The 27,677-nt window shown below is 47.7% G+C and overlaps 2 protein-coding genes across 2 annotated transcripts in view; one reads left to right on the forward strand and one right to left on the reverse strand.

Moving 5' to 3' along the window:
* Nucleotides 1-20,078, forward strand: part of Wdr82 (WD repeat domain 82) — a 30,854-nt gene extending 10,776 nt beyond the window's left edge. Inside the window, exons 3-10 of the mRNA XM_013028044.1 lie at nt 6,364-6,461; nt 9,902-9,968; nt 13,209-13,308; nt 14,155-14,271; nt 14,541-14,696; nt 15,047-15,116; nt 16,339-16,481; nt 17,403-20,078. Coding sequence (XP_012883498.1) covers nt 6,364-6,461; nt 9,902-9,968; nt 13,209-13,308; nt 14,155-14,271; nt 14,541-14,696; nt 15,047-15,116; nt 16,339-16,481; nt 17,403-17,432 — 781 coding nt within the window. The 3' untranslated portion in view covers nt 17,433-20,078. The remainder of the gene's footprint in view (nt 1-6,363; nt 6,462-9,901; nt 9,969-13,208; nt 13,309-14,154; nt 14,272-14,540; nt 14,697-15,046; nt 15,117-16,338; nt 16,482-17,402) is intronic.
* Nucleotides 20,079-22,524: 2,446 nt separating this feature from the next.
* Nucleotides 22,525-26,839, reverse strand: Ppm1m (protein phosphatase, Mg2+/Mn2+ dependent, 1M). The gene is made up of 9 exons (XM_013028261.1): nt 26,719-26,839; nt 26,136-26,390; nt 25,145-25,257; nt 24,442-24,526; nt 24,201-24,319; nt 23,811-23,874; nt 23,610-23,717; nt 23,361-23,509; nt 22,525-22,850 (listed from the first exon to the last, which is right to left on the reverse strand). Exons 1-9 carry the CDS (start codon nt 26,734-26,736, stop codon nt 22,712-22,714), a joined length of 1,050 nt encoding a protein of 349 aa, XP_012883715.1. The 5' UTR covers nt 26,737-26,839; the 3' UTR covers nt 22,525-22,711.
* Between the last annotated feature and the right edge of the window lie 838 nt (nt 26,840-27,677).

A 27,677-nucleotide genomic window follows, 5' to 3' on the forward strand; every position in this document is an offset into this window, starting at 1 on the left:
TAGCCTAAGCCCTGGGGTTCCTCCTCCTCCTCCCCCCCCCACAAGATAAAACTCCACTCGCATGCATCCTTCCCTTCTTCCTCCCCCCCCTCTCCCGCCCCCAGCCTCAGCTTCCCGCGCTCTCCAGACTCCCGCCACGGCCTACACACACACAGACACATATACACATACACACAGATACACACACACACGCATACATAGGTACGAGTGTGAGTCGGTGTATTTATTTATGTATATTTGCACTTGATTCCCCCCCCCCTCAGCCTTTTCCCTTGCAGACAAATCTGGAGGGAACACCCCCCACACCCCCTTTTTTTTGGGGGGGGTGCTTTTTAAAATAATGACGGTCGTCAGCCCGGTGACAGACCAGATTTTTGTTGGGCTTGGATTTCTACACTCCCCCCCCAGCCCCACCCCTTCAGGGCATTTCTGCCATGCTGGCCCTGCCCCACCTTGACCTTGACCTTTAGAAGGCCCTGTCAGTTTGCACACCACACACACACACACACTTCACATCGGGGTCTCCTAAGCCTCTCTGGCTTTTTTCTTTTTCTTCTTCCTGCTGCTCCTTTAAGCTTGTCAGGGGGTTACAGATCGCCTCCCCGAGTTCCACGCAGTACTGGAAGAGGCTGTTCTCTCGCTCCGCCGCCACCGCGTCGGTTTCTCTCTGCCTCCCTCCCTTCCCCCCCCCACCTCCTCTCTCTCCTGCGGTGACCTCGATTGAGACCTGGCACCTCGCCCGTCCCACTGCCCCTCAGCTTCCCCGAGCGGCCTTATTTTGCTTTTTCTGCTCCTCGCACCAGCTCGAGTTGTGATCCTTAGCTGTCACTCTGTAGTCCTTGAGACCCTGTGAACTCCCCCTCCATCCTCACTCCTTGGTCTTTAATTACCGGTTCAATATTTTGAGACGCGACTCTTAACGTTGATTGCGAACTGTGTGTGTAGTGTGGGTGTGGGTCCTGAGGCTTGAACTCTGGGCTCTGTCCCAACGCTATTTTGCACAAAGCTAGTACTCCACCACTTGAGCCACACCTCCACTTCTAGCTTTTTGGTCATTAATTGGACGTGAGAATCTTCACAGACTTTCTTGTGCAGGTTGGCTTTGGAAGCTCCATGCTCAAATCTCAGCCTCCAAGCACCTGGCTGTAGATTCTGTTGCTCAAGGCTAGCCATTTCTAGCTTTTTCTGTGTATGTGGTACTTAGAAATCAAACCCAGGGCTTCGTGCATACTAGGCAAGCACTCTACCACTAAGCCACATTCCCAGCCCTTATAGTGAACTTTTTTTTCCAGTCCTGTATCTTGAACTGAGGGCCTCGGTACTGTCCATAGCTTCTTTTGCTCAAGGCAAGCACTCTACCACTTGAGCCACAGTGCCACTTTTGACTTTTTCTGTTTATATGGTATTGAGGAATCACACAGGGCTTCATGCATGCTAGGCAAGTATCCTACCACCAAGCCACATTCCCAACCCCTACTGAACTTTTAAATAAACATTCCTAAACTTTCCCTTGCCCAATGCAAGCAGACTTGACTTTCCCTCTGACCTGAGTGTGAGCTCACTTTAAAACAAAAGAAAATACATCATAGGGGATGTACAGTTGGGGGGGGGTTCCCCTTTAATGAGTTTAACCAAGCATGGTGATCCATGCCTCTAATCTTGGAGGCAGAGGCAAGAGGGTAAGTTTTAAAGACCTTGTCTCAAAAATACTACCAGCAGGCTTGGGAAGGTGGCTCAGTGGTAGAGCGCTTGCCTTGCATGCATGAGGACCTAGGTTCGATTCCTCAGCACCACATAAGCAAAAAGAAAAAAGCCAGAAGTGGTGCTGTGGCTCAAGTGGTAGAGCACTAGCCTGAGCTGAAGAGCTGAGGGACAGCGCCCAGGCCCAGAGTTCAGGCCCCACAACTGGACCCAAAAAATAATAATAATAATAACTACCAGCAGCTTATGTGATTTACCAGAAATCCTCAGAATTTCTGAATCTGACCATGAAAGTTGTGTGCACTTGTAGAACCACTTACACCCCTGTTACTTTGCAGTATCTTATAAACGGGGCACTTGGTCTTTCCCATACATTTGGGGGTCTTGTCAGGCTGCCCTCACCACTATGAGCTTGCTTCAAGTAAATGGTGAAGCAAGGGGCTTGACCACTTGAGCCACAGCGCCACTTCTGTTTTTCTTCTGGTGGTTTATTGGAGATAAGATTCTCCAGGACTTTCCTTGCCCGGGCTGGCTTTGAACCATGATCCTCATGTCTCAGCCTTCTGAGTAGCTAGGATTACAGGCATGAACCACCAGATGCCTAGCAAATGGTGGCTTTGCTTTGGAGCAGAAAACTAGTTTAAATTTTGCTTCCCTTCAACCAGTTTTCCCAAGCAGAGGGTGTTTGATGTATTTAGTGGATACTTCATTTTATAGCTTTATTCCACATCTTTTTGTGTTCTTGGATTTTTCTCTACTTTTTCTATGTTTCTTTTGCCTTTTTTTTTTTTTTTTTTTGTCAGTCTTAAGGCCTGAACTCAGCCTGGGCACTGTCCCTCAGCTCTTCAGCTCAAGGCTAGCGCTCTACCACTTGAGCCACAGTGCCACTTCCGGCTTTTTTCTTTTTGCCTATGTGGTGCTGAGGAATCGAACCCAGGGCCTCAGGCATGCAAGGCAAGCGCTCTACCACTGAGCCACCTTCCCAACCCTCCTTTTGCCTTTTTTTTAAAACTGATTTTTTTGAACTCCCCTTTGGAACTTTTGTATTCATTTGTGGATTTGATGGTCCTTAGTAACACTGCTTTGGACTGAGCTATAATATCCTCCCCAGTTGTTTCCCCCACTGAGGCTATGAGAAAGTATTATGTCACTGGCTGTGTCTCTGCCCGCGGTGGTATAAGGAAGTAAGGCTTTGGTGGCCCTGGGGGAGAGAGGGAAGCATTAGCTAGACAGATGCTTAGTTGAGGCAGTGTAGTTTCTTTAGTAGATGGATTTCTGTCCATGTCTGTCTTGGATCTGTTTGGAATGAAAGAGGGAGTAAGTGCTGCAAAATGAAGCGGGGGTAGGGTTGTGTGATTGTGGAGTTTTGGAGCCAGAAGTAATTTGAAGCTGGTGTGTTTGCGATGTGTAGAGTTCATGCATGGAACAGAACCTTCCCCAAAACCTGAGGGTAGACATGCATGTCTTTATTTGAAGGGTCTAGAGGTTAGGGGTAGTATATCTAACTGTAGTGTGTGTGTGTGTGTGTGTGTGCGTGCGTGCGTGCGCATGCCTTTTTTTGGGGGGTGAGGGGGACTGGATAAAGTGTTGGTGTTTCAAAGAACTCCTTTGAAAAAAAAGAACTTGGGTTCTGCTAGGCTGGTATTCTACTAAGCCTCCAGCCCAAAAAATAATTTTTTTTAGGCCTAAAAAATTTTACCAGATAACGACGAACAAAAAACTTTATACCACTTGTCTGGAACAAACAGTGTTAGAAGAAAATATTTCCTTGGAAGGCACAATACAATTATGAACTGATATTAATGTTAGGATTGGGGAGGAAAATGAAATGGTTGGTTTTAATTGAGCACCTGTGGCTTTACACCTGTAATCCTAGTTACTCAGGAAGCTGAGCTCAGGAGGGTTAGGCTTCAAGACCAACCCAGGTAGAAAAGTTTACTAGTCTCCATCTCCAATGAAATAACCCACAAAAAGCAATGCTGAAGGCATAGTTGAAGTGGTATGATGACATTAGCCCAGACAGCTTGAGAAGGAACAATAACGATACCTGAAAAGCTATTGTTGATAGACTTTGTAAATCCCTTTGACATTAGATATAATACATTAAGATCTTGTTTTCTGAGGCAGGTGCTGGTGGCTCAGGCCTGTACCCTAGCTACTCTGGAGGCTGAGATCTGAGAATTGCAGTTCAAAGCCAGCCCAGACAAGAAAGTCCATAAGATTCTTACCTCCAATGAAATCCCAGAATACTGGAAGGGGCACTTGGCTTAAGTGGTAGAGCTCTCGTCTTGAGCTGAATAGCTCAAGGACAGCTCCCAAGCCCAGAGTTCAAGCCCCATGACTGACCCAAAAAAAAAAAGTTTCAAACTAAAAAGTGAAACAAGGTAATGGATTTCTTTTTTTCTTTTGTGTCTGTCTTTAGCTTGAACTCACAACCTGGGCATTGTCTCTGTGCTTTTGTACTCTCAAAGACTATATTGCTCTAGGGGCTGGGAATGTGGCCTAGTGGTAGAGTGCTTGTCTAGCAGGCATGAAGCCCTGGGTTCGATTCCTCAGTACCACATACACAGAAAAAGCCGGACATGGCATTGTGGCTCAAGTGGTAGAGTGCTAGCCTTGAGCAAAAGAAGTTCAGGGAACAGTGTCTAGGCCGAGTTCAAACCCTAGGACTGGCAAAAAGAAAAAAAAAAAAGACTAGTGTTCTACCATTTGAGCCAGATCTACTTCCAGCATTTTGGTAATTGGAGATTAGAGTCTCACAGACATTCCTGCCCAGGCTGGCTTTGAACTGATATCCTCAGATCTCAGCCTCTTGAATAGATAGCTGTGATTGACAGGTGTGAGCCACTGGTGCCTGCATAGATTACTTTTACAAGGAGCAAATCTTAGGTTAGTGTTTGTTTTGTTTAGAGGTTAAAGTCTTTCTTGTTTTATTACTTTCTGCACTAAGATCCAGTTTTTCCCAGATGTTTGGGATTTGCTTTGTTTGGGCTTTTTGGGACAGGAGCTCCTTACATAGCCCATACTGGCCTTGAACTCAGGATCCTCCTACTTCAACCGTAGAGTGCTAAGATTGCAGGTGTATATTGCCCTGCTCCCCTACTTGGGTGTTTGTTTTGTTTTGTTTTGGTGCTGGGAGTAGAGCTTGGGCCTCACACTCTTACTTAGTTTTTTGTTTTGCTCAAAGCTGGTACTTGGCCACTTGATCCACACCTCCGCTTCCAACTTTTTGTTTTGTTTTGTTTTGTCAGTAGTGGGGTTTGAACTCTGGGCCTGGGCACTGTCCCTCAGCTCTTCAGCTCAAGGCAAACGCTCTACCTCTTGAGCCACAGTGCTACTTTTGGTTTTCTGGTGGTTTGTTGGAGATAAGAGTTTCACGGACAGTCCCACCTGGCTGGCTTTGAACCGTAATCCTTCTGATCTCAGCATCCTGAGTAGCTAAGATTACAAGCATTACGTATCAGTACCCAGCCACTTCAAACTTTTTGATGGTTAGTTGTAGAGTCACAAGATTTGTCTGCTCAGCTTGGCTTGGAACTGTGGTCCTCTGATTTTAGCCTCCAGAGTAGCTTCTTGATCAGGTTTTTTTTTTCCCCCTTAGATTTCTTTGATCTTGATCTTCAAAGTTCTGTAGAGAAAATCATTTCACGAGTGGGTTGGAAATGTGTAGTTTTACACTACACGTTTTCTAGTCGTTAACTTCTAAAAGGGCTCAGCTAGTGTTATGGACCTGCACGATCGGATTCTTTTAAGAAGGCAAACTATTTGCAATTGGCTTAAGTTATGACAGATAATGGCCTTCCCCAAAGAAAGAGCTTTCTACAGTAATGCCTTAAGAAAAATGACTGTGCTTGAGGTATTTTCATATTCCTCTTCATAGGCTATGACATGTGTTGTTACATATTGCCACATACAATTTTATTCTCGAATAGACAGTTTCCTTTCCTTGAAGCTTATTTTTGAACATTACAGTAGAAACTGAATGAACATTATAGTAGAAAGTAAATCAACCCCTGGCATTTTACTTCTTCATAACCTTGGCCTTGGGTTTTGCCACTACTGGCTTTTTCTCTTTCTGTGGTACTGAGGAATGGAACCCAGGGCTTCATACATGCTAGGCAAGCACTCTATCACTAAGCCACATTCCCAGCCCAAATTTGTTTATTATTTAGATGGTGGTTATACCTGATTGTTGGTGTTTCCTTTTAAAAATAGTTTCCAGGTGTTATGCAGGCTGACTCTTACCTCCTGGGCTTAAGCAATCCTCCTACTTCAGCCTCCTGAATAGTTAGGATATAGGGGTTACTACACCCCTTGGTTGATTGAATTTTCTTTTTTGGGGGGGGGCTAGTCCTGGGGCCTGAGCTTCTTTTGCTCAAGGCTAGCACTCTACCACTTGAGCTACAGTACCATTTTTGGCTTTTTCTGTGTATGTGGTACTGAGAAGTCAAACCCAGGGCTTCATACATGCTAGGCAAGCACTCTACCACTAAGCCACATTCCCAGCCCATTGATTGAATTTCTTTTAGAATAAGTTCGGTATCTTTCAAATGTTAGGATACCAAGAATCATCACTACTGCCACATTATTCAAGTGCTGTTGTTTATATGTCACATCTCAGAGTTTTGTGAATGATTGTGATTTTTTTTTCTGTCTTACCAGACCAAAGAGAACCCTGTACAGTAAGAAATATGGCGTAGACCTCATCAGATACACGCATGCAGCAAACACAGTTGTTTACAGCTCTAACAAAATAGATGGTAAGCAAGACACTCATTTTAGCTTATGGTCATTGTTAAATAGTTCTGAATTGTGGTTTCTCAAATTGTTCGTGGGATCTTTGTAACTACTTCTGTTTCAGTTATAGTTACTTTAAATATTTTCCTATGATGTAGAAATTAACATTGTTAAACCTGAAGGAATGCTGGAAGCCAGCCACTAGTACTTTTGAAAGGCTCAAAACTAAGTGTGGAAAAAAATCTCAGTTCACAGTGGGGAGTGGGGAGGGAGGAAGAAGCTATACTTGATTTTTGCTTTTGAAACTTGAAAGAATATTTTTACAAATAGAAGGGAAGAATACTAGACACAGTAAGTGGTAAGCTATTGGACCTCCCCATTCAAAATAATGTGTATTTGATCCAAATTACTCTGCCATTCCAGAGCCTGAGGAATATCAGGAGGTCTAGGCTAGCCAGGACTACATACAAAATTAAGAAGAGAAACCCTACTAGGTACTGGTAGCTCATGCCTGTAATCCTTTCTACTTGGGAAGCTGAGATCTAAGGATCGCAGTTCAAAGCCAGCCAGGGAAAATTCATGAATCGCTTCTCTCCAGCCACCCAAAAAAAAAAAAGCCTGAAGTGGAGAAGCCGCCCAAGTGGTAATTGAGTGAAAGTGCTGACAGCACACAGACCTGAGTTCAGACCCCTGGACTGCCAGTCGATAAATAAACTAAATGCAGCCTTTGAAAAACAAAGGCTTATTATTAAAGTTAAAAATGTGTGTCTTTCTGTAATAAATAGTGTCTTTTTACCTGCTTTTCCCCCTGGGTTAAATCCTTCTAAGTTAGCATATTCTCTTGATAATTGAGCTGTAACACTTAACTTATTTCACATATTTTGGATTTTTTTTAAGACTTGCTGGCCTATCGTTTCACTTTTTTTTTTTTTTTTGGTCGGTCGTGGGGCTTGAACTATGGGCCTGGGCGCTGTCCCTCAGCTCTTCAGCTCAAGGCGAGCACTCTACCGCTTGAGCCACAGCGCCACTTTCACTTTTTTCTTTTTGCTTATGTGGCGCTGAGGAATCAAACCCAGGGCCTTAGGCATGCAAGGCAAGCGCTCTACCACTGAGCCACCTTCCCAGCCCATTGTTTCACTTTTTTATAGCAGGCTATTTCTAATGTCATTTTTCAAAAGTTACTGCTGTTTACTTTGCATCCCACCTAACTATAGGTTAGGGGATTTGTTTGTTTTTTCCAGTACTGGCATTTTGAGCTCAGGACCTCATGCTTGATAGGCAGGCACTGTTAACACTTGAGCCATGTTCCTGTTTTTTGCTTTGGATATTTTTCAGGTAGGGCCTTCCTTACTGTTTTGGGGATTTTTTTGTTTGTTTTTGTTTTTGTCAGTCAGGGGCTTGAACTCTGGGCCTGAGCGCTGTCCCTCAGTTCTTCAGCTCAAGGCAGGCACTCTACACTTGAGCCACAGCATCACTTCCAGTTTTCTGGTGGTTAATTGGAGATAAGAGTCTCATGGACTTTCCTGCCCGGACTGGCTTTTGAACCAAGATCCTCAGATCTCAGCCTCCTGAGTAGCTAGGATTACAGGCGTAAGATACCAGTGCCTGGTTGGCCTTACAATTTTTGCATTTAGCCAGCCTCTGACTGTGATCCTCCTACTTAAGGCCTCCCACATAGGAAACATAGGTGCATTCACCATGCCAGGCTTATTCATTCATATGGGATCTCTTTTTTTTTTTTTTGTCCAGACTATGCTGTGAACTGTGATCCTTTTGTTATCTGCCTCATGGGTAGTTGGGATTATAGGCATGAGCCACTGCACCTAGCACTTTTCTCTTTCAATAAGACTTTTCTACCTATGCTGTACTTGAGTTTTAGTTAAAGTGTATCATTTCTAATTAAGCATGTATTTCAGAAGGAAACAGTGTGGTTAATGTTTCTGGACAAGATTATAAAACATCAGGGTGGTAAGGACAGACATGTATATGCTCATCTAAATGACTGGTATATGTCTTCTATTGGGCTGCTTTTCTGAGCAATAAAATGAGGATTCTGAAATGTGGTACACGATGAGGCACATGTGTGGCATACGCGTGGCCCTTGCAGCTTTGCTGCATCTCAAGTGCATCCTGAAGAGTTCTTCCAGTGCTCCGTTTCCTTTTGCCTGATTCCAGGCTGAGGTAGTAGTTTGTACAGTTTGAGGGTCTATAATACCACCCGGTACAGGAGATAACTGTACAGGCCACTGCCTTGCCAGGAACAGCGCGCCAGCTACCAAGTGGGGCAGAGAGGATGGTGAAGCCCTGCTCATCCCTGGGAATGCAGGTAATGGGAGGAAGTCTTTCCTTCTTAGGGCAGGTGAGTCGTTCTCCAGTACCAGATTATCCACACATACTTTGTGCTTGTCGCTTGAGAGACTTGTAGATGTTAGTTACAGAACAGGAATGACCCTTGTCCCCTCCTAGGACCCTGGCCCTCTGACTAGAACACACCTCAGTGAACCACTTCATAATGTTTTTTTCTATACTTTTTCCTCTACGTCTCCAGCCCTCCAGTTTGTTCTTCATGGTACTTCATTCCCTCGTCACCGGTTTTTGTTTTGTGCCAGTAGTCGGTCTTGAACTCAGAACCTGAGCTTTTCTCTTAGATTTTTCTCTCAAGGCTGGTGCGCTACCATTTCAGCCACAGCTCGGCTTCCAGCTTTTTAGTAGCAAATTGGAGTTAAGGGTCTCATGAACTTTATCTGCTCAGGTTGGCTATGAACTGAAACAGTACTCGGATCTCAGCTTCCTGAGTAGCTAGAATTATAGGAATGAGCCAGAGGCACCTGTCAGAATCAGAATCTTGTCAGTTGTGGGACTTGAACTCTGGGCCTGGGCGCTGTCCCTCAGCTCTTCAACTCAAGGCTAGCACTCTACCACTTGAGCCACAGCGCCCCTTTGGCTTTTTCTGTCTATGTAGTACTTAAGAATGGAACCCAGGGCTTCATGCATGCCCTCTACTACTAAGCCACATCCCCAGCCCTCTGATGTTTTTCTGTAAGGTTTGTTGTTCGTTCTGTGGACCCTTTTAGTGATCCAAGTCTCTAAAATATTGGATTGTTTTTCCTGGCCAAGGTATATTTTCAGAGCAAATTACATTGGAATCGTAATTCATGAACCAGACAAAGATTGGTGGTGAACCTGTGATTCTGGGATTAAATGCAGGGCCATTACACATGTTAGTTAAGGCTCCACCCCTGAGATACATCCTTTGACCCCCTAACCAGTAATGTGAATGCCCTATGTGCCGTCTACTTAGAAGTCTGTTTTTAAGTTCTATGAGTCCACATACCACATTTCACCTAGGAGGACTGTTACTCACCAATACTTTGCTTGGTTCTCCACCTTGCCTTTTCAAAATGAAGATGCAAATTCTATTTAAATAGTCCATTATCATCCGGTTTTATTTGTCTTCTTACAGATACCATACGTTACTTGTCCTTACATGACAACAAGTATATCAGATACTTTCCAGGACATAGCAAAAGGTAAGCCTAAATGTGGAATTACTTTATCCTTTTGAGTTAATGTAAAATAGAAGAGGAGAGACTTTATTAATGAACTCAAGCTACTTTCTTGCTGCTATTTGTTTGGCCTTTGTCTCTGTCTTATTAATCCTTCATAACTGTCAACTCGTAATTTATTGGCATTGTGGAAGGAGGGACAGGACTTGAGAGATAACTCACATCTCTGTTAAGATATGAATAAGGCTAGGCACAGATTGTTCATGCCTGTAATCCTAGCTACTCAGGAGGTTGTGATCTGAGGATCATGGTTCAAAGCTAGCTCAGGCATGAAAGCCCATGAGACTTACCTCTAATTAGCTAACAACACCCCCCTCCCCCCCCCAAAAAAAAAAGCCAAAAGTAGAGCTGTGGTCCAAGTGATAGAGCACTAGCCTTGCATAAAACTCTGAGATAGCACCCAGACCCTGAGTTCAAGCTCTTGGACTGGCACCAAAAAAAAAAATATTTTTTTAATACACACTTTAACTTGACTAACATTTTAGGTAATAATAGTATTCCCTTATCCCCAAATAAGCAAGAATCTACCCTTCTAAATCTTTCCTTCTCCTCCTACCCTGACACTACTTCAAGAAGCTTTTTCCAAGCCATCCTTGAATATTTTTTCAACCTCATGTTTTGTATCAACCAAGGAAGACCCTGACATAGTTACTCATTCCCCTCCAAGCCTCCAGCTTGGGAGTGTTTCTTCTAGTTATGTTAATTACAGCAACAGGGTTTGGACATCTTGAAGTCATTCCACAGCCTCCCTCTTGCTAAACAGGCATTCTACTTACTATTTTAGCCAGTCAGCTAGTCTGTTGGGAGATGTTTGTTTGGTTGGTTGGGGGGTTTTGTTGTTTGTTTTTTTGTTTTTGTTTTTTTTTTGTCCATCATGGGGCCTGAACTCTGGGCTTGGGCGCTGTCCCTCAGCTCTTCAACTCAAGGCTAGAGCTCTACCACTTGAGCCACAGAGCCACTTCCGGGTTACTCTGCTTATGGGGTGCTGAGGAATCGAACCCAGGGCCTCATGCATGCAAGGCAAGCACTCTACCACTGAGCCACCTTCCCAGCCCGAGATGGTTATTTTTTATGGGGTGGGTTCTCAGTTTGTGTCTGAGACTACTTAGACTATAATCTACTTGTACCTTCCAGAGTTACAGGGTGACAGGCAAGTGCAACCATACCCAGCCATTTGTCAAAATAGACTCTGATGAACTTTTTTTTTTTTTTTGGGTCCAGTCGTGGGGCCTGAACTCTGGGCCTGGGCGCTGTCCCTCAGCTCTTTAGCTCAAGGCTAGCGCTCTACCACTTGAGCCACAGCGCCACTTCCGGCTTTTTCCTTTTTGCTTATGTGGTGCTGAGGAATCGAACCCAGGGCCTCGAGCATGCAAGGCAAGCGCTCTACCACTGAGCCACCTTCCCAGCCCTCTGATGAACTTTAATTACCCAGATTGTTCAAATCACAATATTTCCTGACCCCAGAATTCTACCTCCCAAATAGCCAGGAATATAGGCTTAAGCCACCATGGTAGCTCATAAAATGTTTCTGAATGATAAGTTTAAATGTTAAATTAACCTTGCACAGAAATTTAGGTCTGCAATCATTTTTTCAAAGGCATTGTGGCTGCTGAGAAGTCAGGAGTCAGTGAAAGTATGCCCCTTTGGTCTTGAACGTTTCTGTTCTTCCCTGAGGCTGTTCGAATCTTCTGATCTTTGGGCTAGGAATCTTTACTTTGAAGGGGATTTTTCCTTTGTCTCTCATTTATTTCTTTGACTAATTCATCAGTTCACACCCTTCAAAACCAATTCCAAACCTGGTGCCAGTGGCTCGCCTGTAATTGTAGCTACTCAAGAGGCTGAGATCTGAGGGCCGCAGTTCAAAGCCAGCCCAGGCAGGAAGGTCCGTGGAACTCTTAATCTCCAATAAACCACCAGAAAACCAGAAGTGATGCTGTAGTTCAAGTGGTACAGCACTAGCCTTGAGCTGAAGAGCACAAGGATAGCGCTTAGGCCCAAAGTTCAAGCCCCACAACTGACAAAAACTAAAACAATTTCATAATATGTTCATTCCCCAAAGAAAAACCCTTTTCCCACTGGCAGTGCCCTCTCCCTCCCCTAGCTAATTTACTTTTTGTCTCTATAGATGTGTCTATTCTAAATATTTGTATAAGTGGAATTGAATATTATGTATCCTTTTTTGTTACTTAGTATGTTTCCAAGGCTCATCCATATTGTCACATGATTCAGTACTTCATTCCTTTTTTTTTTTTTTTTCCCAGTCCTGGGGCTTGAACTCAGGGCCTGGGCACTATCCCTGAGCTGCTTTTGCTCAAGGCTAGCACTCTACCACTTGAGCCAAGTGCCACTTCTGGCCTTTTCTGTGTATGTGGTACTAAGGAATCGAACCCAGGGCCTCATGCATGCTAGGCGAGCACTCTACCACTGAGCCATCTTCCCAGCCCATAAAGAACTAAAAGGGTGTTTTTTGGTTTTTTGGTTTTTTTTTTCTTATTGCCAGTCCTGGGGCTTGAACTCAGGGCCTGGGCACTGTCCCTGAACTGCTTTTGCTCAAGGCTAGTATTCTACCACTGAGCCACAGTGCCACTTCTGGTCTTTTCTGTGTATGTGGAACTGAAGAATTGAGCCCACAGCTTCATGCTAGGCAAGCATTGGTACCACTAAGCCACCTTCCCAGCCCCCCATAGATATTTGCTGGTGATGGGACCTGAGCTCTGGGCCTGGGCGCTGTCCCATAGCTCTTCAGCTCAAGGCGAGTTCTCTACCACTTGAGCCACAGCTTCCACTTTTTTTTTCAGTCACTGGGCTTGAACTCTGGGCTTGGGCGCTGTCCCTGCACTCTTCAGTTCAAGGCGAGTGCTTTATCGCTTGAGCCACAGCGCCACTTCTGGTTTTCTAGTGGTTTATTAGAGATAGTCTCACGGACTTTCCTGCCCAGGCTGGCTTTGAACCGCGATCCTCAGATCTCAGCCTCCTGAGTAGCTAGGATGACAGACATGAGCCACTGGTGCCCGGCTCATAGATTTTTTTTTATACTAAGGTTTCTAAGTTGCCCTTGATTATCCTAGATATGGTGGTGCATGTTCCCTAGAAGGCAGTTTGGGGAGAACAGGTGTATGTAGATAAGGCAGAGTTGGCTTTGAGTTCACCTCTAGTTTTTGCTCACATTTTACTTCACCTCCTGTTTATCTTGCTGCATTGCAGGGTGGTGGCCTTGTCCATGTCACCTGTGGATGACACTTTCATTTCTGGGTCTCTTGATAAGACCATCCGACTCTGGGATCTCCGGTCTCCTAACTGCCAGGTAATACTACCTCATAGTTGTACTTTCTCAGCATTTTCTGTGGAAGACATTATTTATTTGCCCTCTGGAGGAAAGGAGGAAGCAGTGCTTCTATTCTGAGGTCCCAGAGTTCTCTTAACATATCCATCTCTTCTTGGTAGGCCCCCAGTTAGTAAACAGATACCCCAGTCCAGTGTAGATTGCATTTATCAAGTGGTACAGGGTCGCACCTTTGAGTTCTCCCTACCGGTCTCAGGGGATTTGGTGCTATTAAGAGTTGATCAGAAATCAGCCATGTGGTGTTTGTTTTGTTTTTGTTTTTGTTTTTTTAAGCTTCATCTAGTGAGTTTTTTCTTTAAGTAGTTGTATAGGGAATTGCCATTCAACAAAGCAATTTATGAATGCAACTCATCTCGATCATCAGTATCGCCCCTTTCAACATTCTCACCCTTTCAACATTTTCACCCATCCCTGCCAACCTACCCATTTCCTCCCTGTTGTTAATTTTGTAGGTTATACAGTGAATTCATTAGTGAGTTCTCCCCTCCCCCATGGCCCACCCCATGGATTTTTTTTATATTGCTTCACATATAATTTTATCATGAGGATTACATTGCTACATCTCCACAAGTTTACCTTGTATTGCAGTCAATTTCACCCCCTCTATCATACTACCTGTACCCTTCCCTCTAAGAAATAGTGTCCACAACAGATCTCCTTGTCCTATTTCCTTAGTTGCCGATAACCTCTTTTTGTTTGCTTTTTCTGTTCTGTGGGTAGTCTGGGTATCAGTTCATATCACTTTGTTGCTTTTCGTTGTGCAGTGGTGAACGCTGCATTCATTCACTTCTTCCTTCCTTTCTCTAGGGTCTCATGCATCTACAGGGCAAGCCAGTTTGTTCTTTCGATCCAGAAGGGTTAATTTTTGCTGCAGGTGTCAACTCTGAAATGGTCAAACTTTATGATCTTCGTTCTTTTGATAAGGTAACTGAATTTGAGCTGTCTTGATGTCATGGTCATTTTAAGTGTGGGTGGGTATTTAAGAGCCTCCCCTCCTCCCCCAGTAGAGATAGTAATGTATGTGGTAGATACTAGAGAATGGCAGTGCAGTGTTTCATCCTTTGCTTTCTCCCTCAAGAAGGCATCTAAAGGGATAAAATAATGCTTGTGCTCTAGCAATAGTTCTTTGGCATCTCTTATTATTCATGTGTCTTGGTCGGGGGATGGGGACTGCTGTCTTTTATCATTTGCAGGGACCGTTTGCGACCTTTAAGATGCAGTATGATCGGACTTGTGAATGGACAGGGCTTAAATTCAGCAATGATGGCAAACTCATACTCATCTCCACCAATGGCAGCTTCATTCGCCTCATCGATGCGTTCAAGGGTGTGGTGATGCACACGTTTGGGGTGAGCACCTGGCCTTGAGGATAGCTGGTCCTTCTGCACTGAGGATGGGGTGATTAGCTGGATGGGGAAAGAGCAACCGTCAACCTTCACTTACTTAGGACATAGGTTTGCCTTTTCTTCCTGCACGTGAGCTTATTTCCTTTAGAAATTGATCCTAATAGTCTTTTTCTTGCCCCTTTGAATATGGAGTTAGGAGTAGAATATAAAAGGTGACAGCCATATTCACAACATCTCAGGAACAGAAGGGCTTTCGTGTAAAAGAAAGATGATGTGTGTACTGGATTGGAGTTCCTAAGCCGTTGTCTTTATTAGTGCCTTGTAACAACCAGAGAACTCTTGTTTCGTTTTAGGGTTATGCCAACAGCAAAGCTGTCACGCTGGAAGCTTCGTTTACTCCAGACTCCCAGTTCATCATGATCGGTGAGCAGCTTTAATGATCCATGATGCAGAACTGATATTAACTGGAGCTGGGCGCTGGTGGCTCATGCCTGTAGTCCTAGCTACTCAGGAGGCTGAGATCTAAGGATCATGGTTCAAACCTGTGCAGGAAAGTCTGTGAGACTCCAATAAACCACTAGAAAACTTGAAGTGGCGCTGTGGCTCAAGCAGTAGAGCGCTCACCTTGAGCTGGAGATTTCAGGGACAGCACCCAGGCCCAGAGTTCAAGCCCCACAACTGACCAAAAAAAAACAAACAAAAACTGATAGTAACTTGGGTCTTGCCTGGGCAAATATTAGAATTCATCTCTAACAGCACTGCCCTTGCACTCTCCAGTTCCTAGCCGTTCGTAGAAGTCCCCAACAATTCTAGCATTGGAACTGAACTTTATGCTTTCTTTCCATCATAGAGCCCAATAAAAAAATCTGAATTTAAAAAATAAAAGGAACCAGTTCTATGGCTCAAGTGGTAGAGCACTTGCCTTGAGCTGAAGAGCTGAGGGACAGCACCCAGGCCCAGAGTTTAAGCCCCACAACCAACAAAAAAAAAAGTAAAATAAAAGCACTGCCTTGTTAGCATTACTAACTTGTTGGTGTGACTCCACCTTCAGTTGGCTGTGGCACTGGTAAGCCCTTTTGTGGCTTAGAAAAGTAGTTGGATGGGAGATGACCTGTAAGGATTCTCCTATAATCCCAGCACTTTGAGAGACAAAAATGGATAAAGTGTGGGACTGGCCTGGGCTAAATAATGAGATCCTGTCTTAGAGAGAGATGGAGACTGAAGCAATTACTTGTTTGTCCCAGAACAAATAATCAGAGTCAAGATCAATTCTTAAGCCCTGTCATCCTAACTAATCAGGAGGCTGAGATCTGAGGATTGCAGTCAAAGCCAGCCCAGGCAGGAGTCCATGAGACTCTTACCTCCAACAAACCACCAGAAAACCAGAAGTGGCGCTGTGGCTCAAAGTGGTAGAGCGCTCACCTTGAGCAAAGAGTACAGAAACAGTGCCCAGGCCCTCAGTTCAACCCCCACGACCAACCAAAAAAACATCAACTCCAAAAATGTCCTCCCTTCACTCTCCTGCTTCTCATTCCTGCTGAGGGCTAATCCTAAAGATGGGCAATCTTTTTCTAGACCTGATCCCTATGTGTCTCTCTCTCCTGTCTTTGAGTTAGTAATACATGTCCACAATCATTCTCTTTAGGTTCTGAAGATGGCAAGATCCACGTGTGGAATGGAGAGAGTGGCATAAAAGTAGCTGTATTGGATGGCAAACACACAGGCCCCATTACCTGTTTGCAGTTCAACCCGAAGTTCATGACCTTTGCCAGCGCATGTTCCAACATGGTATGTGAGCAGGGTCTTGTGCACTTGGGTCCCCTCAGTGGGTGCCTCCGCAGAGCTAGCAGGTGGCTTTGCACATGGGTCCAAGCGCCACATTCGTGACTCTTTACTAGCTTCCCTGCGCTACACCTTGTCGAAGGAATCTCTACTTGGCCTGTGATATACAGGGTTACCCCTGAGCTCCTAAGAGACTACAGCGTGCTTCTCCTGGTTTGGTTTGGTTTGATTTGGGGGAGGGGGGTCCGTCATGGGGCTTGAACTCAAGTCTTGGATGCTGTCTCTGAGCTTTTTTGCTTAAGGCTAGTGCTCTACCACTTTGAGTCACAGCACCACGTCGGTTTTCCGGTGGAGCTAAGAGCCTCCCAGACTTCCTGCTCGTGCTGACTGTGAACCGTGATCCTTAGCTCTTAACTTCCGAAGTAGCCTGCCTTACCGGCATTGAGCCACCCGCACCCAGCTTCTTCTTTGCTTTATAAAGTACTCTGAAGTGGTTTTTTAACAACTGCAACCTTAAAGTCTTCCGTTCCTGTTTTACACTGAATTGGAACTGGGGTTTGAACTCAGGGTGTTGTTTGCTTTGGTAGGTTCTCTGTAGCCACCCCCCACCCACCGCCACCCCGTGCTTCTGCCATGCCAAACTCTCCCCTTCCACGCCACAGCTCCCAAATAGCACTCAAGACGGGGCTACTGTGGATGGTACAGGATGGACAGCGAAGGTTGGGAGGAGGCAGAAGCTGCTGCTTCTCACAGGAAGGGAGCACTTCCGTCTCTGTAGGACTCAGATGGATGGGAAAAGAGGGAGGGGCACCAGCCCTAAGTCTGCCAGTATTGGGGGTTGAATGCCACCACCTTGGGTTGGAGAACCAAGCCCACGGCGAGGCGAGGCTTGGTTGCTTGAGCTTTTCTTTCTGATCTCCTCCCTAGGCCTTCTGGTTGCCCACCATTGATGACTGACCCCAAGGCCACCTGGCTGTTTGTGTACTGTGAGGGTGCTGGCAGGAAAAACTCAGAGGGGACTGAGCTGACGCGGATGGGATCGTCTGCCCCTGCCGGAAACCATCTTTCCACCATGCCTTCCCACGGATGTGCTGTATCTGACACAAAAACTGCGACTTTGCTGAGCTTCTCCAGATGGACCCTGGTGCTGAAGACTGAATTGGGACGCGGCCTCTCCAGCCAGCACCGCCTCCGGCTCCTCCGGCGGGCCGAGCACACTCACGGCTAGGTCACGGGCTGTTGGGCGCCTGGAACTTTGAATGTAATTGCTGCCGAGGAGCCGGGGATGGGGGTCCGTTCTGCACATCCTTCCTCTCCCCTGATAAATGCATGGGAAGCCTCCGTTGTGGTTTTGAGATGCCAGGGGCGCTCTGTGCCCTTGCCCTCACCCTGCATGTGTTGTTACTGGGGTCTCCTTTTGTATTCGTGGCATTACTCCACAGCCATCGTGTTTCTTAGGTGCCAAACATTTCCAGAAGTGAAGTCTTCACGGGCGTCGGGGGTCTGAGGAAGGCACAGGAGAAGCGAAGGAAGCATGGTGTGGTGCAAGTTAGATCTGTGAGGGTGGGGGATCTGGTCAGGCCTCAGGCTCTGGTGTAGGGTAGGTCAAGTGACAGACAGGTGAGTTCCAAGGGCTAGACAGTCCTCCACACCCATCTAAGCCCATCGTCCTTTTGGGTGCCTGCTGCACATGCTTTGTACAGAAGCGGCGGGGCAGGAGCCCAGCTTGGTTCCTGCGGTGCATCCCACTCCCAGTGGGCCAGTGTTGTGGAACGAGTCTGTGTTGTTTACAATGATGCCGCCTCCCCTGCCTACCACCAACTGTGTACATAGTTTGCAGATGACACCCCAGAACGATCTCCCAGCTCCCCTCCAACGAGCTGGCTCTAGGCCTGTGTTATATGTTCTATTTAGCCTTTTTATATATGACCTTTGCATTGTTTGTATTTTAGCACAGCGTGCGCACCTCCACTTAAATATACTTGTGCAGGCATCTTCTCTTCTCTCTCGTGTATAGTTTTGGAATCCAGCTCAAGGAGGGAGGCCTGCACCCTTGCTTAAAGTGTTTGCCACCAGTGTTAGTCCTTCCTCCCCCCTCCTCTTTTCCCTTTGGGAGACTTGATGAAGCAAACCTTCTAGTGTTTGCTGTTTCCCTTGGCAGCTAAGTGAAGGGTTGACCCCGTGTGTGCCTCAACCCACACTTTGGGGCCCTCTCTACAGTATTAGTCTCTTTTTCACCTGGTTATGCTGTCTGCACCTGTGTGTGTGTGTCTGTCACTTTTGCATGGCTTCCGTGCCTAGCTTGCCACATTTGGGGACAGGGTGCTAGAACCAGTGTTCTTCATTTGTCCGAAGCTTCTTTGCCAATTGAATAGGTTACTCCCATTAGCTGCTTGGTCTTTCGTGCTCTCTTGCTTGCTTGCTTCTGAGAAAGGCCCAGGTGGCAGAGAGCCACGGCAGAGTCAGTGACTTAAGTTCCCACCCAAACATTTCTGGGGTTAGCATTCCCCTGCACATGGAGAAACTGAGGCCCAACAAGGTTATGTATAAATCACCCTGCGGTACGCAGCTGCCAGGAGTCAGTCCAGCCGTGACTGCTGCTGTTCAGCAGCAATCACAGGCTATGAATCACTAGCACTTTTTTCTTTTTTTCTTCTTTTTTTTTTTAAAAAAAAAAAGCAATTATTTTTTTACTTGTTATTCACGCTGAAAAGACAAGAGACAGACACCTGTGTTACAGCAGACAAGAATCTGCTGTATGGTACGGTGTGGTGCCCGCACGGTAGGAGGCTTGTACCTCTCCCGGTGTGGAGGGGCGTAGGGCATCAATGCTTCTGAGTCTTTTCAGAGAAAAGACTTGACTTTACCCAGCATCAAGAAAGAAAACAATTCGTATCTGACTTCCTCTGTGTCCAAAATCTGAGGTGCCATGTCTTCAGAAAACATGCCACCACCAACAAGCCCTGAAAACTGCAGAGCTCTAGCCTTGGGGAGACGAGCTAGAAGTGAGGCGTGGGTAGCCACTGCTTTGATGTATGTGGTGGGGTACCGTGTGTGCACGCATGTGCAAGTAAGTGTGTGTGTGTGTGTGTGTGTAGGCAAGGTCTCACAATGTAGGTTCAGGCTGGCCTCACTTTTCCAATTGTACAATCTTAGGCATTCACTATCATGCCCAACTCCAGTGGGGTTTTTTTTGGTTTTTCCCCTTCCCTTACCCTCTTTTTTTGTTTTTTAGGGTAGTGTGAATTGAACCCAGGACCTTGGCACTTGCTAGGCAAGTGCCCTACCATGTGACCTACACTCCCAGCTCTCCAGTGGGGTATTTTCTTTTCCTCCTTTTAATTTTTTTTTTCTTTTTTAAGTGATTCCCTGTTGTAATCATAATTATTGCTTACTAAGGAAAATTTGAGAGAATTACAGAATCGTGGGCGACTCACATATTATGTTAAATCTGTTGATGTTAAATGTTTCTCTAGACATTTCTGTGCATAGATTTGGGGTGTGTTTACATAGTTGTTATTCTACTGTACATACAATTTTATGTCCTTTTTGTACTTAAAACATATAAACTTTTTTCCCCCATGTTATCGGTCTTAAACAGAACGTTACGGCTGTAGCCTCTTCCATTGAGTTTCTCTAGCCTTGTTTGCCTGGTTGCAGGGGGCAGGAGGGAGAGGGGGCGCTGCCGAAGGTTCTAGCTCCTACAGGTCTCCCTCTGTCGTCCTAGGTAGAAACAGTGATCAGATTGGCAACTTTTTTTTTCCCACAGTGCTACTTCCGGTTTATTGGAGATAAGAGTTTCACGGATTTTCCTGCCTGGGCTGGCTTTGAACCAGGAACCTCAGAACTCAGCCTCCTGAGTAGCTAGGATGACAGGTGTGAGCCACTGGCATCTGGGTCTTATGGAGGGCAAGAAGAATGGTCTAGCCAGTTGGATGGTAATTCATTGCCTGGCTAAGGAGTGAGTTGGTAATTTCCTGGAGCCTGCTATTCTCTCCTTCAACATTCTCAAAGCTGCAGGAGCTGTTTCCCACTTCAGCCCAGCCAAGCCCCAAAAACCTTGGATCTGTCACTAGAGTGTCGCTAAGACTAATGGTGACACTGGGAAACGATGACTCCCTCTACTCAAGAAAAAGAAGCCCCATCAGCTCTGACAGGATCGCCAGTCACCAGTGGCTCACGCCTTTCTAGCAATTGAGGAGGCTGAGATCTGAGGCTTGTGGTTCAAAGCCAGCCCAGGCAGGAAAGTCTATGAGATGCATCTCCAGTTAGCCACCAAAAGCCAGAAGTGGAGCTGTGGCTCAAATGGTTAATAAGAGCGCTAGCTTTGAGCACAAAAGCTCAGGGTAGCACCCAGGCCCTGAGTTCAAGCTCCAGGACTGGCGCACACACAGAAGCCTGGCAGGAGAGAGCCACAGTCCTTGCTTCTCCTGAGTGACATGTGGCCTGTGTGACCACTTTTGTACCCCTCTTTGGCTGTCTGTACTTCCCTGGGCTTCATGTGAGGAGCAGGACTAGATGGACGGACGGACAGGCTGTGGGGGTGAGCTGGCTCAGCACTTGCTGTGGGTTAAGAGGCCCGCACAGGAAGTGCCCACGCTTCTCTCAGGGAGGCGGGGAGGGCTTGCTGAGGAAGGAAGTCACACTTCAGCCTGGTAGGGTAGCACTCAAGCCTCACCCACAGGCTCAGGGGACCGACAGGGCTCAGCTGGAGACAGGTTCAGACCACACATTCTAGTCTGAATCCCAGCTATGTGAAAAGCAAGGACGAGGTGGTATCATTTTTCTGTCTTCCCTGGACAGGTTACAGCAAATAAGATGAAGGAGCAGGGCGGGTAGTTCTGAGAACCTCTCAGATGACAATTCTCACCGTCAGCTCTGGTAGATCTTCCTGACTACAGCTGATGGCTGAGTTAAGCTGGGAAAATTCACCTCAATTTTGTGAGGGGGTGGGGAGGGTCCTTGGGGCTTGAACTCTGGGCCAGGGGGCTGTCCCTGAGCTCTTCAGCTCAAGGCGAGCGATCTATCTCTTGAGCCACAGTGTCACTTCCGGTTTTCTGGTGGTTCATTGGAGATACAAGTCTCACAGACGTTCCTGCCCAGGCTGGTTTGAACCATGATCCTCAGATCTCAACCTCTTGAGCGGCTAGGATTACAGGCGCGAGCCACCAGCATCTGGCTCACTTGCAGCTTTTTGGTGGTGCATTGGAGCTACCAGTGCCTGCTTACCGCAACTGTAAACTAGGAGTAAGGGACAGTCGGATAAAGCTGAGGTTGTGAAGGTATCTTGTAATCCACCACTTCTAGAGCTACAGACCTAGCTTGTCGCCAGCTAAATCTATAGTTTTTGTTGTTACTGTTTTTGCCAGTCCTGGGCCTTGAACTCAGAGCTGCTTTGGCTCAAGGCTAGCACTCTTACCACTTGAGCCACAGCACCACTTCACTTTTGGCTTTTTCTGTTTTATGGGGTACAGTGGACTCGAACCCAGGGCTTCACACATGCTAGGCAAGCACTCTACCACTAAGCCACATTGCCAGCATCTTGAAGAGAAGCTAAGAAGAATCCACTGGAAAGCCACAAGAAATAGCAGCTAGCACCTTAAGCCATGTTGTACAAGCAAGTCACAGTTCACACGAGCTCTTCTGCAGGGCAGACCTTTTTTTTTTAATAGACAATGGGGAGGGCTGGGCTAGGGAGAAGCATGGAGCTACACGGCCAGGCTAGAGACAAGGTGAGCACTCCATACCCACCAACTAGAAGTGCCTCTCTTTGTTCCCCACAGCTTTTCACTAGGGCCTGTGCTCTATCCTGTGGGAGAGCAGGATTGGAACTGGTTCTCAGGAGCTGCCTTCAAGATGGCTATGTGGCTCACACCTGTCATCCTAGCTACTCAGGAGGCTGAGAGCTGAGGATCACATAGTTCCAAGCCAGCTGGAGCAGGAAACTGTGAGACTCTTATACTCCAGGAAACTATTTAATCCGGAAGTGGTGCTGTGGCTCAAGTGGTAGAGCGCTCACTTTGAGCCAAAGAAGCTCAGGGACAGTGCCCAGGCCCCGAGTTCAAGCCCCAGGACGGGCAAAAATAAGAGTCTCTCCTCGACCAGAGAAGAGGCTTAGACTGTTCCTGCTCTTCCATTTCTGACTTGTACCCCCAGGAGAGCTGAGGTGGAAGCCAACAACAGAATGTGTCTGTGGCCGGCCGTGGAGAAGTTCTGGAACACAGAAGTCTGCATCCTCATGGGCCACGGCCCCCTTGGCTCTGGCTGTGTAAGGGAATCACGAACACAGAGATGTCATCATGGGACACCTCTTCTGGAGCACTGCCGTCTGTCCCCTGTGTGCTCAGGATCAGCTTTTGGGCCAACTCCGAGAACCTGCAAAGACCATCCTGCAGATGTACGCAGCTGGACACTTCGGGGAAAGTTCCCCCAAAATGCACTCCCCATTACAGGCCCAGCGAGCAATAGACGGGGAGACCACAGGCTAGGTTTACAGAAATCAATCTAAACCCCAAGGATATCTGGATCTTTCTGCTGACGGTGGTAGTGGTGGTGGTCACGGGGTTTGAACTCAGGGCCTGGAAGTTGTCCCTGAACGCTTGCTCAAAGCTAGTACTCTACTTTTATTTTTTTGGTTGGTCGTGGGGCTTGAACTCGGCCTGGGCACTGCCCCTGAGCTCTTCAGCTCAAGGCAAGCGCTCTACCACTTGAGCCATAGCACCACATCCGGTTTTCTGGTGGTTCGTTGGAGATTAAGAGTTTCACGGAAAAGGCTGACTTTAAACCACGATCCTCAGAGTAGAGTTACAGACATGAGCCACCAGCACCCAGCTATATGATGCTTTGATATTTGTTGCTGGCATCAACCCCCAGCAGCTGCAATACCTGTGTGGATCTTCACGATTCCCGGGGAGAAAGCTCCGGACCAGCCGTGCCACCTGCTCATTGGACAGGACATCCCAGAGCCCGTCGGTTGCCATGACAACCACATCCTCCTCCTGCAAGGCCAGCTGGTCCATATCCAGCACGGTCACCTGCAAAGTGAAACCTGAGAATCCCCTTTTTGCTCCCCTCCCCAAGCTTGTAGATTCTGAGCAGGTGGACCACCTTGGGGCCTTCTCCATCTCTCCTTACCTGTGGGATGGAGAGCAAGAAGGGCTTCAGCTGGATGTTTGTGTCCAGGACTCTAAGCTGATGGTCTCCGAGACCTCGGGAGACAGCCAGCGTTCCCAGTAACCTTGCCTGATGGCGAGGGAAGGGGACCAGTGGATGGATGGTTCCAAGACTGCCAGCCCTTGACACTGCTAAGTCATTCTTGGGAGTCCAGGGACTTACCTGCCTACCCTGCCCGTGAATCAGTGGGTACTTGAGATCGGCTTTCTCCACACGCTTATAGCTCCTATCAAAAGTAAACACAGGGGGGTGCTGGGAAGGTGGCTCAGTGGTAGAGTGCTTATCCAGCATGCATGAGGCCCTGGGTTCGATTCCTCAGCACCACATAAGCAGCAAAAGCCAGAAGTGGCACCGTGGCTCAAGGGGTAGAGCGCTCGCCTTGAGCTAGAGAGCACCCAGGCCCCAGAGTTCAAGCCCCACCACCGGCCAGAAATACAAAAGTAAATGGCAAGATCAGCCCAAGTTGAAGAGGATCGCTCCAAGCCCAGCTGTGGGTCCTCTCCGTCCCCACCCTGTCCAACCCCCCCCCCACCCCGATCCTGTCTCACTCACCACCCACTCATGTGGTGATCTCTGAACAAAACCTTCTGCCCTAAGTCATCGCCTTTCAACCGCCGTGGGAACTCCAGGCGGGTAAATTCACCAGCCAGAAGCTCAGGGTAGACCAAGGCCTAAAGTAGAAGGACGATGCTCAGGTCAGGTTCCTCCTTGGCAAGGGGGGTGGGAAGGGTCTCTTATGGTCCTGGATTCTAGGAGTTGAAGAGCCCAATGGTCTCCCCCTAAGAGATCCTACCAGCTGCTGGATCCTCTGCCGTTCGGTCTCAGGAGTGAACTCAAAGCTCAGGGGCCGGACCTCATCCTTCCTTACCAAGATGGCCCTAGATAGGATTGAAGGGAAGGAGGGAGGAGATGGGGCAAACTCCTAAAACCATGGCTACTCTTCCGCCAGCCATTCCAACCACCAAGAGCCTCTTCTAGCAGTGCTGATCCCCTGCTCAAAACCCTCCACGACTGCCGGGCATCGATGACTCACACCAGTCATCCTAGCTACTCAGGGAGGCTGAGATCTGAGGATCACAGTTCAAAGCCAGCCTGGGCAGAAAAATCCCCATGAGACTCTTATCTCCACTGAACCACTTTAAAACCGGAAGTAGATCTGTGACTCAAATGGTAGAGCGCGTAGCCTTGAGCAAAAGAGCTCAGGGACACCGTCCAGGCCCTGAGTTCAAGCCCCACAACTGACCCTCAAAAAAAGAGTCTCACCAGTTTTCTTGCCCAGGGTGGCTTTGAACCAGCATCCTCAGATCTCAGCCTCCCGTGTAAGTAGTTAGGATGGCAGGCGTGAGCCACGGGCACCTGACACATTTCCCATTTCTAATTCCACCGTTTAACCATCTTTTCCTAGTTCCCCACTGCTTCTGGGACCCTTCACCACTGCCTGACTTCCTCCCTCCCCCCACACACACACCCTGTCCACCCTCCATGGGTTCACTCACCTGCTGTCCCCAGCATTGGCCACATACAGCTTTCCCTGTAGAGATACAGCCACCAGGGCCGTGCAGCCGCCCACCTGACCTGAGACCTCCAGCTCCCTTCCGATCACCTCATCCTGGAGCAAAACAAGGCCATGTCAGCTGCCCATACCACACCACACACCACTGCCTCCCATCCCCAACCTATAGATTTCCTGCAGCAAGCCTGCCTGCAGACCCAGCCACGACCCAGAAACCTAGACAGGAAGTGCTACTCAAAGCAGAGGAAGAGAAACCAGCTTCCCAAGTCCCCTCCCTGCAACCAAGAGCTAAAGCATGCTCAGTGAATGGAAGGATGTAGATCGGGAGCATTTAGCTCATAGGGAGAAGTAAAGGATGATAGTGATGGCTAATAATGATCCAACCAATCCAATTTTGCTTCCCCAGTCCCAAGCCACTGATTGGGGTGACAGGTCCGGCCTGGCATTGGTGGCTCACACCTGTCATCCTAGCTACTCAGGAGACTGAGATCAGAAGATCACAGTTCAAAGCCAGCCCGGGGAAGGAAAGTCCCAGAGACTCTTATCTCCAACAAACCACCAGGAAACGGGAAGTGGTTGTGGCTCCAGTGGTAGAGTGCTCTAGCCTTGAGCAAAGGAGCCCTTCCCCTTGCCTGGTGCTGGTGACTCATGCCTGTCATCCTAGCTACTCAGGAGGCTGAGGTCTAAGGATCGAGGTTCAAAGCCAGCCCCAGCAGGAAAATGAGACTCTTGATCTCTAATGAACCACCAGAAAACCGGAAGTGGTGCTGTGGCTCAAGTGGTAGAGCTGAAGAGCTCAGAGACAGCGCTCAGGCCCAGAGTTCAAGCCCCATGACTGACAAAAACAAAAAGGTTCCAGGCCCCAAGTTCAAGCCCAAGGACAAGCAAAAAAAAAAAAAAAAACGGGGGGGGGGAGGGAATGATCTGCTTCCTCAGATCACTGGAGGAAGGAGTAGTGGGGGTACCATACTCACACATTCCTGGAAAGCGCTCTCCAGAGCCCCGATCACCAAATCTTCTGCCCTGATCCCCTTCTCCTCCACAAACTGGGGGTCACTGGGGCAGACGCAGCGGCCGCTAAGATGCATGGGTGGCTGAGGAGTCAGCAGACCTTCAACCACCGCCTCCAGCTGCCGGCGCAGGCAGGAATGTAGGGTGTTGGCAGCCAGAATGGCAGCTGCAGGGCCGCCATGCCCATCAAACAGTGCCCAGTAATGACCAGTCAGGAGCTGCACAAGAAGAACTCCATGTTCAGCTTTAAACCTATCTTCACACCAGCCGTGGTGGCTCACGCCTGTCATCCTAGCTACTCAGGAGGCTGAGATCTGAGAATCAAAGCCAGTCCAGGCAAGAAAGTCCGTGAGACTCTTATCTCCAATGAACCACTCAGAAAACCGGAAGTGGCTTGTGGCTCAAGTGGTAAAGCACTAGCCTTGAGCAGAAGAGCTGAGGGACAGCGCCCAGGCCCAGAGTTCAAGCCCCACAGTTGACAAAAACGAAAAAGAAAGAGGGAGGGAGAGGGAAAGAGAAAGAGAAAGGGCATCAGGTTCGATTCACCTCCTCTGGGCACAGCATCAGCCATTCTTGGTCTTCTGACTCCAACTCACAGCGCCGAATGCACAGCTTGCCACAGGAAGCTTGGTCCTCATTGAACTCTGACTTCTCTGCATTGATGATTCTGAGGCCGGGGTGGGGGGGAGGGGGGAGGAAAGGGGAAGGGATGGGATTCATCTATGTCCTTATGGGCACGGGATACCCCTCTCCCACCCAGCCAGGTCAAGAGCTGGAGTGATGTTCACACACACACACACACACACACACACACACACCCCTACAATGCTAGGACGTACATTTTCCAGGTGTCAAAGACAGAGCCCAGTCCCTCTGGGACCCAAATGCTAACTCAGAGTGAGGAGTTACAGGGTGGCCAGGCCAGAACTGCTTTTTCTTTTTCTTGTCTTCTTCCTCAACTGCTTTGTAGAAGGCCAACCCCAGGAGGAGATAGGGAGGGGGTAATCTCACAAACTCCCCGTTCCTCCTAGCTACTCAGGAAGCTGAGATCTGAAGGAGGATCCTGGTTCAAAGCCAGCCTAGACAGACTCTTATCTCCACTAAATTACAACAACAACAAAGTTGGAATGGAGTTATGGCTCCAGTGGTTGAGCGCTTGCCTTGAGCTGAAGAGCTGAGGGACAGCACCCAGGCCCAGAGTTCAAGACCCACGACTGACAGAAAAAAGAAAAGAAAAGAAAAAGAAAGAAAGAAAGAAAGGCCTGTCAGGAGTTCCAAGGTGAACATGATTTCTAGGTCAGCCCAGAGCCCCTGGTTGGAGCAGGTGGAAGCCAGGACCGGGAACATTGGGGTGGGGTGGGGGGAGGGAATGATCAGGACCACAGGGGGCAGAGAAATTAGGGGTGCAGGGGGATCAGGGGTACAGGAGGTGGGGTATCAGAGGGTATGGGGGCACAGGGGATGGGGGGAGGGGAGATGGGGGATCAGGAATGAGGGATGATCAG

The sequence above is a fragment of the Dipodomys ordii genome, unplaced genomic scaffold (assembly GCF_000151885.1).
Source record: "Dipodomys ordii isolate 6190 unplaced genomic scaffold, Dord_2.0 Scaffold107, whole genome shotgun sequence".
NCBI classification, from domain to species: Eukaryota; Metazoa; Chordata; class Mammalia; order Rodentia; family Heteromyidae; genus Dipodomys; species Dipodomys ordii.

Bases quoted from the DNA above. Each gene is read 5' to 3' on its own strand.
- Ppm1m (XM_013028261.1), bottom strand. The intron at 25,258-26,135 runs GTGAGTATGGTA...GTTTTGCTCCAG, and splicing joins AGAGCGCTTTCCAGGAATGT to GATGAGGTGATCGGAAGGGA. The intron at 24,527-25,144 runs GTGAGTGAACCC...AATCCTATCTAG, and splicing joins GCCAATGCTGGGGACAGCAG to GGCCATCTTGGTAAGGAAGG.